This window comes from Hibiscus syriacus, unplaced genomic scaffold (assembly GCF_006381635.1).
Source record: "Hibiscus syriacus cultivar Baekdansim isolate YM2019G1 unplaced genomic scaffold, ASM638163v2 tig00113724_pilon, whole genome shotgun sequence".
Classification (NCBI taxonomy): domain Eukaryota; kingdom Viridiplantae; phylum Streptophyta; class Magnoliopsida; order Malvales; family Malvaceae; genus Hibiscus; species Hibiscus syriacus.
The window spans coordinates 281,363-290,393 of record NW_024063470.1 but is presented as its reverse complement, the minus strand read 5'-3'; the positions used below and the strand labels follow the sequence as shown (position 1 = coordinate 290,393).

Sequence of the window (9,031 nt, the reverse complement as noted above, 5' to 3'; positions counted from 1 at the left end):
CCTATACCTACTTAGACCACTTGTTGATTTTAATAAAATTAACCTATAATGATGTGCATTAAAGATGTAATCTTAATTATTTACTGTAATTTGTGGGTGAATAATTAACTACGTAATTAAAAACGGGCCTATGGCCCAAATATAAGTTATAGCATTACAGTTGGGCTCGGATAATCATTTGAAAAACATAAACCGTCAGGAAAGCCGAGGCGTCGACGTAAAAACGGGAAGTCGCAGCCGCTTTGATTGACTCCAGAAGCTCAAACGCCGACGCTAACGCCGACTTATTTATCTATTGTTCATGTATTCTTTTCAAGTTCATTCATTTGGCCTTTTTAATTGAACGAAGTTCTCTTTGATAAAAAAAATCCAAGTTCTTTCATTCCTTAAATCTTTTCCCCCAAGCGAAAGAAAAGTTTTCTCGAGAATCTGGATTTGTATTTTTTTTGAATGATTAAACTTTTCAAATCTCACATGCAAAGGCGTCTTAGCTGCGGAATCTCTGAAATTTGAACTTTCTTCTTTTTCTTCTCCTTTTTTCCTGAATTTTCGGTTTTCTTTTTCTTTGGTTCTATTTTGGCCGTTACACCATGGACGTTCGCGTGAAGGAAGAAATTATGGAAATGTTAAGCGCTGAAAGAGGGAAAGTAGGCGGAGTTGTACGGCAACAAACTTCCTCGGTTATCGAGCTCAGCAGCAGTAGCAGCGATTCTGACTCGAGCGGTTCAGACGATCTGGACGAGAACGATAATGTAAACGGTGCCGTTTCTGCAGGGGAAGGGCCTGAAGGGAGGGCTTCGAAGAAGCGGAAGGTGAATGATGCTGGCTTTGTGCTGCCGCTGGGGTTTTTGGCTTCTCTACCGCCGGATGACCTGGCTCCTATGCCTTTGACGGTGGCGGAGGCTTCCGCGACGACGAACTCGCTGGAACAGGCGGCAACTAGTAGTGTGAGTGCAACTGTGCTTTGCAAGCAGTTCTGGAAGGCCGGGGATTATGATGGAGGTCCATCTAGCGCTTGGGAGTTATCTACAGGTAATACTGTTGATTAATAATGTTGTATTTTAAGTTATTAGTTATGTATCTTGCTTGCAGGATGACAATGTTAATTTGGTTCCAAATTTGAAACCTAGAGAAGCAAAGATATTTTGGAGTCATTTTTTAGTATATGATATTGTATGTTGCCATCGGAAGATGAGAATCTATGAGTTTTATGAGCAAACTTGAAGACGGTGGGGTGTCTGCATTTTGAGTTTTGCATTGCTTGAAAAATATGCTGACCTCTTTATACCCTTAACTCTGTTTTGCATTGCTAAATTTATTGGGAATTTCAAATTATCAATTTAATCATGCGGAGCCTAAACAATTAATTGCTGGAGATCTGTTTCTTTATTTATTGATTTTGTTCAATGCTTGTGCCCTTAATCTCATTTGACTGTAGGTGGTATGGATCATGTCAGGGTTCATCCAAAATTTCTGCATTCCAATGCAACGAGTCATAAATGGGCCCTTGGAGGTAGAGTTGTCTAACATATATTCACATCTTTGCTGTGCATTTTTCTGTTCTTTTCTTGTTAACGTTCCTTGCTCTTATGGGCCTTCTTGGCTATGTTTATTATTTTACTTCTACAGCTTTTGCGGAACTTCTGGACAACTCTTTGGACGAGGTACTTGAATCCAATACTTCTCCTATTGTGTAATATTTAGCTTTCCTTTTCCCAGTTTTGCAAGTGTCTTTCGTTTTCTGATTTCAGGTTTGCAATGGAGCTACGTATGTTAACATAGATGTCCTCAAAAGTAAGAAGGATGGGAATAGAATCTTGGTAATTGAAGGTATTTCACTACGTTTAATATACGTGATATGTTTCTTATGATTATTGTGCAATTTGAGTTGCTTATTTCTGTATGTATGAAGGTGCTACTTGAAACAGTTAGTTTTATTGTGTATTTATTTTCTTCACCCTTTTAATGATGTTATATGGAAAAAGTATCACATTTTGTCTGGTCCTGAAAGAAACAAGATTTTCATTTTTGTGTTGATAACATGACGAGTTTTGGATGTTTATCACATTTCATTGCAGATAATGGTGGTGGGATGGATCCTGATAAAATGCGTCATTGCATGTCCCTTGGATATTCTGCAAAAAGCAAGTAGCAAACACAATTGGACAATGTACTTATGAATTTCTATCATTTGGAAAAGAAATACTTTATAACCAATTATTTGTCTTCCTCATAAAGCAATTTTAATTCTCGTATTCCTTTTCTACAGATGGCAATGGATTCAAGACGAGTACCATGAGGCTTGGTGCAGATGTTATTGTATTTTCTCGATGTTGTGGAAAAGATGGAAAGCAGTTAGTCTTTCTTAATATTTTTGAGCTAGTATAATATTTGATAATTTAATTGTTTATGATGGATTTTGTGTAACTTCATTTTCATGGAGTTTTGGTAAAAAAAAGTTTTCTGCTGTCTGTGTGTTGCTTAAGTAGTAACTGTGTATTGTGTCTACTTGAGAAAGTAAATTAAGTGGTTGTACTTGGTTCATCAGTATTTACTTAGTCCAAGGTACCAGTGGTTAATGTTGAGTAGATTGGGTTCTTTTAGAGGGTAAATGGGTATTGTTCAATGACTTATTTGATTTTGAACATTTTGCTTGTTGAGTCTTGCTGTGGCTAATAATTTTCACCCTGAGTTCACCCTCTCCTTATGGGTCCTGATGCATTGTTGTGACAGTGGCAATAATTTCCAAATATTTTGTGTGACCACGGTTTTCTCTTCATGCATATCTTCCATCATTATTGGATTTTATGCTTTTATTTTTATTTTTGACATACCAAAATTCTTCTACTTCCTCTTTGAACTCCACTTTTTATTCATTGTTGCTGCAACAAGTAATCTTATTATCCGGTTGTTTGTAGCCCCACGCAGAGCATTGGATTACTATCCTACACTTTTTTGACAAGCACAGGAATGGAAGACATTGTGGTGCCCATGGTAATAACCACTAGGAAATTTACGTTGCTTGTATGATGAATATGATGGTTGTAACTGTCATTGCATTTGGAATGGTGGTAGTAAGTTAGTAACTTTTATAGCCAAATGAGTATAAGTTCAATGCAATAGAAGGTTTATTTCTTCAGCTCAACTTATGTTTTTGACAACATGCAAACCTGAGAGAATTTTCTTAAGTGAAATAAATCACCAATTTGTTTCTCCATGCTATTGGTTTAGTCTGTTATTTTCTCAATCATCCCATTATTCACTGCAGAGATTGTTAATTTATGGTGTTTCTCCTATGAGCGGCTTACATAAAACTAGAGATTAAATAATCTTGTGCTTAAGCCAAGTATTTCTGCTGTTTATTTTCCTATTGAAGCCATGCTAGAAGTCATTTCTTTCAGGATAGAAAAAATAAAAGATAAAGTTGAGGGATCATATGCCTGTGTAGCATATAATTTTATGTGCTTAAAGATGGAAAGCTACTGCAGAGACTATGCTCTAGTTGTGCCCTTTAATCATTATGGGGATTGAAATGAACAGCTAGATTATGAATGGAAACAAAGTGAATGGAGAAAGTTGATGCGATCTACTGTCAGTGATTGGGATAGGAATGTAGACACCATAGTACAGTGGTCTCCATTTTCAAGTGAAGCAGACCTCCTTCGTCAGGTAATTCTGGTTCTCCTTTCACAATTCCAAGTTTTGGTCCAAGATTTTGTTTTTTGGAGTTAAAATCATTTTGATTGGCAAAAGGAAACAAGCACAATTTTGTTCCCATTAGAAAGATGATTGTTGAGGATGTCTGGGAAAGTAGCTGTTTCATATTCCGACTTATTTGTTTAGCTTTTCTTGCTTTGTGCTTTTCTATTGTGATTGTGGTAAATTGTTCACTTTTCCTGCCTCTAGTTCAATCTCATGAAAGACCACGGGACACGGATTATTATATATAATCTTTGGGAGGATGACCAGGGGCTATCGGAGCTTGATTTTCATGCCGACCAACATGTATGTCTCAATTGTTCTGGACCTTTTGTTTACTATTAAAATCCAAATACAAACAGAATAGAATGCATTTGTTATGTTAAACTTATGGGGTGAATTATTCTTGGCAGGATATCCAACTCAGAGGTGTTAACCGTGATGAAAAAAATATACAAATGGCTAAAGAGTTTCCGAACTCTAGGCACTTTCTGACGTATAGACATTCATTGAGGGTAACTAACATCATATTCCTCTTTTTCCATGGCAGAAAAATTATGATTTATACCGTTGATGCTCTTTTTGTTTTATTATGCCTTAGCTTAAGATAGCACATTTATTTTCTGGCATATATTATTGATTATAGTTTATTTTCTGTGTTCATTTGGCAGAGTTATGCATCAATACTTTATTTGAGACTTCCACCTAACTTCAGAATCATCTTATGTGGGAAAGATGTTGAGCACCACAGCATAGTTAATGATATGATGCTGACTGAGATGATAACCTACCGACCAAATCCCAGTGCTGAGGGAGCCCCCAAAGATTTGAATGTAATAATTATTGAATAGTATTATATTTGTCTTCTATTTGCTTTGCTATATGCTTGTTTGACGCTGATTTTCTTCACTTTTGTCATCAGCTGGCTGCTGTGGTGACCATTGGTTTTGTGAAAGATGCCAAATATCATATTGATGTTCAAGGTTTTAATGTTTATCATAAAAACCGACTCATCAAGGTTTTCTCCATATTTTCTTCAAATTTGATGTATCACAAGGATTGCCTATTCATATTCCTTTTATTAAGTTATCTATTTTGTAATTTGCATAATTTTCATATTTTTGTGAACTGGATCCCTCAATGCATGTCTAAGATGTCTGACTTGATTTCAGAAGGGGGAGATGTACCATACTGCTTTCCTCTGGTAGCATAATTTGTGATGTTAATCCACTCTGGGTCTTCCATTGATTTCACTTGTATTTTAATTGACGCTTTAATGAGAGTGTGTTTTTGCACTTTGCATAACATGCTAGTCAATTTTACATCCATGTGTTTCCGTTTGATATTGCTCTTCCCTGATGCCTTTTAACCTATTTCTCCAGCCATTTTGGAGGGTCTGGAATGCTGCTGGGAGTGATGGTCGTGGGGTTATAGGTACATTTTTGGCACTGGGCACAGCTATTTAGTTCACTAGTTTATGTCCTAACACGCTGGGTTTCTCCCCCACCCCCAAAAAATTGTTCTAATGTGCTTCCTTATGACAGGTGTTTTGGAGGCTAATTTTATTGAGCCGGCTCATGATAAGCAGGGTTTTGAGCGTACAACGGTTCTTGCTAGACTTGAAGCACGACTAAAAGAAATGCAAAAAACTTACTGGTTTGTTGTCAACAATTTTACCTTTTCTTTCAATTGTTGCTATTGATCCAAGCTAATTTCTAATGGCTTTTGACTTATTTATTTTAGGACAACCAATTGTCATAGAATTGGCTATGCTCCACGGCGAAATAAGAAAGGTATAGAACAGTCTTTAGACAGAGGTATGCCACTTCTCTCTTTTTCGTTTTAAAGAAATGCTTGTTGCTGACAGTGAATTTTAAGTTACTCCCTGATTGATTTCAAACTTTTTGATCCTTTAGATACCTCTCCTGATCTTGATATGCAACAATCTACTCGATCCAATAAGAAGAGTGCATCCAGCAGCAAGAGACTGTCTACAGACTCGGACAAGTTGTATTCACCTTCAAATTGGAATAAAAGAGGAAAAGATGGTGGAGATGGACATGTGTTTAGCAAGGGTGAAAATAGGAGAAAGGCACTGGCAGATAACAGCACGATGGCCACTTCAAAATCTGGAAAAGGATTAAGCTCTTTTAAATCATCTTCTCCTTCTGCAGAAGATGACAGTGATAATGTGTGTGAGATCTTGCCTGAGAAGCAAGCTAATGGGAGCAGTAAAAAGTTTGTTACACGATCAAAGTCTAAGGTTATTCTTATGCATTGGTTATCTTTGATTCCAGTGCTTCTTTCAAGCACTTATTTTCATATGTACATGCATGCAGACGTTATTTTTGTGTTGTAGTTTTTTGCCAGAAAAATGGTCTTTCTGAACCGTTATATTTAGGTGTCTCCGATAATCACTTTCTCTTCAAATCGCAGGAACTTGGTCGGAATGATGATGATCCATCACTTCCCGAGACCGATTTGCGTATCATAGAGCAGTTGAAACAGGAAAATTCAAGATTAAAAGAAAGGTTTTTATAACTTATCTATTTTATCATTTACGAGTTTCAGGATGACCTGACTTTAATCTAAAAGATGCTATTATCCTTTTGTAGATTAAAGAAATATGAAGGCGGAGGACATCAAGATCAATTGCTCAACGATTTGCAACAGGAAAAAAACAGGCGTCAATCACTGAAATTGAGGTATTTCTCTTCTCCAACTAGCTTTAAGTAAAATGCAAGGAATTGTTACACTTCATTTTTTTATTTATTTTTTTGTTTATCAGCTTGCAGAGGCACAGAAAAAAATTGAGCAACTGAACCTGAACAAGAAAGTCTCGTTGGCATATTCTCAGAGGAGAGAGATCGAAGAGACGAAGAGGAAGAGAAGTTGAGAAAAAAGTTGAAGGTATTGTATTCTGTCCACCCCACTTTCTATCGACTTTCATCGCATCATTTTACATGGTAGATGTGTTTTTCTCATAAGGGACATGAATATTGAGAATGGATTGCCTTTTAGGACGCATCCAATACCATCCAGGAGTTGCTTGACAAAATTAAGGTGTTGGAGAAGATGAAATCTCCCAACGTGAAGCAGGAGCATCGGCAGCCACTGTAGCACCTTTTGTTGTCACAATGGTGTGCTTTCACATTTTCACTAGCAAGCAACCGGAAGTTATATAATCCGATGCAGTGTCCGGAGCAACTGGTTCTTTTTGTTACTGTTGAGTGACGGCTCCATTTTCACGCATCACTAACGTAGTAGAACCGTTGTACACGCTTTGGTAGTGCCAGTGATCAAAGGGATATGTAAACATGAATGTTCAAATTTTATCAAAAGCAAACTCAAATTTCAAACTGCGCTTAAACCCACTATCTTATACCCAAAAAGAATGGTTAAATGACCATTTTCAACAGGGCTCGGTTCTATATCTCAGGCTTTGCATCCACTGGGCTTTTTTTTACTCAAATGTTGCATATAAAAAATATTTTACTAACAGATTTATATCTTTTTCATAATAAGATGCATCGGGTGAGGTAGGAAGTATACTTCATGAGTCGTGCCATTCGAAAGAGTCGTTTGTATGGTGTCTGATGCAACATGTTCAGTCGGTAGGTAGAGGAAGAGATGTAGCTAATTATGTGTCTTGATTTTCTTAAAAAAATAATTTTCTTTTGGATGTTGTCCGTTTCAATTCCCTGGCCCTACAGAATTTTACGTGGTTTAAAAAAACTTTCTAATGGAGTTTTGAGTTTTGTATACCTTTCGGTGTGGTTGGTTAATAAAATGTAAAATAATCAGTGGGAATGTAAGATTATCAGGGAATAGAATTAATGGGAATGTTGTATTTTTTGTTTGGTTGGTTTAGCAGGAATGTAAGGTTATCGTATTTGGTTAAAGAAATAAAATATTATTAGAATATATATTTGACCAAATTGTCCTTATATATATTTGTTTTTTTAACAAGTTGAAAAATATTTATATATTTTCTTTAAAAAATTTAAATTCATAAAATTTATATATATATATATATATATTTACAAAATTAAAATATAAAAAGGTTTAATGAAAGGATAAAATTTTATTTCAACTCCTGAACTTCATATAAAATTTTAATTATAGACTTTTTTTGTAAATCTAAAATAATTTAAAGATAAATTTGTAATTTAACCTTCGTAAAATTTTTATTATTCAATGGCAGAATAAGATATTTTTGAAAAAAAAATTAAGGGCATTTTAGTTTAAAACGTTGGTAATCCAATAATACCTAAGAAAAGGAAGGTAATGACATTCCCGGTAATATACCAAAAAATCTACTATTGGTAATAAAACATTACCGGGAATGAGATTCCGGCCAATCAAACATGGGAATGTGGATTCCATTCCTATGGAATCCCACATTCCTTGAACCAAACAGCCCCTAAAGTAAACCCTAAATTGGATAAATTGTTTTTTAACCCTTATTGGATGTTTAGTTTTCCTCTGGGATCATGTTTGTTATAATTGATCTTTTGGTCCAAATTAGTGAGATTTATGATGTTTTGCATGATTATTTTTTATAGTGATATAGGCCTTGTTAAAAATGATGTTTTGTATGATGAAATGTTTTAGTCAATTAATATAATATTTTTTATTTGATTTTCAATAAAATCGAGTTGAAGGTGTTACATGCGATTCAGCAAATAATATCACCCACATGTCCATTATTATATGCTTAATGTAGTAGTTGTTGTTAGTGATTTCACGAAATGTCTTACAGATCTGATGCAATTTGATAAAGTTACAGGCAATGTATTGCGCAACACGCTTTAAAAATATTCATTAAGACGTCACTTGAAAGATTGAAAAAAATTCAAACATTTTCCATGAAATCAAATGAAAATTTTGTCTACGAAACTAAAAATCCATACTTTTTTCTTTGTAAACTTCTGTAACGTAGATGGTTTATCCTATAGCAACGAAATTTTTTTAAATACGTAATTATTTAATATTCAATTTTTAGACTATTTTTTATTCCGAATGCAACAATTGGAACCACTTTTTAATATGTTTTAAAATTTACCATTCTTACTAATCCGATTTCAAATAATTTTTAGTGTTATCGATCAATGAAATCTATAAAAAAATGAATACCGAGAAATAGTCGTTAGATAATTTTTTAGATTCTTTTTATCGCATCATCTTTCGCTTTAAGCAATAAAATATTTATTTATCGAACATGTCACGTAAGATAAAAATGTATTCCGTCAATCATAATTTTGAAAAACATGACTGACAAAATCTATATGTATTCTATATAATATGTTTGATCGATAAAATATGTTATTTT

The 9,031-nt window shown here is 34.8% G+C and overlaps 1 protein-coding gene across 1 annotated transcript; it reads left to right on the top strand.

Annotated features, from left to right (window-relative positions):
- The first annotated feature begins 288 nt into the window (after positions 1–288).
- LOC120187212 (protein MICRORCHIDIA 7-like) lies at positions 289–7,053 on the top strand. Its single transcript, XM_039190986.1, is given in 22 exon segments — positions 289–1,032; positions 1,439–1,513; positions 1,630–1,664; positions 1,752–1,830; positions 2,079–2,147; positions 2,150–2,170; positions 2,270–2,354; positions 2,919–2,994; positions 3,541–3,669; positions 3,907–4,005; positions 4,113–4,214; positions 4,371–4,532; positions 4,622–4,717; positions 5,082–5,133; positions 5,244–5,355; positions 5,443–5,516; positions 5,616–5,962; positions 6,136–6,230; positions 6,315–6,404; positions 6,488–6,517; positions 6,519–6,609; positions 6,721–7,053. Coding segments are annotated over 22 exon segments (2,460 nt in total). The 5' UTR covers positions 289–590; the 3' UTR covers positions 6,820–7,053.
- The last annotated feature ends 1,978 nt before the right edge of the window (positions 7,054–9,031 follow it).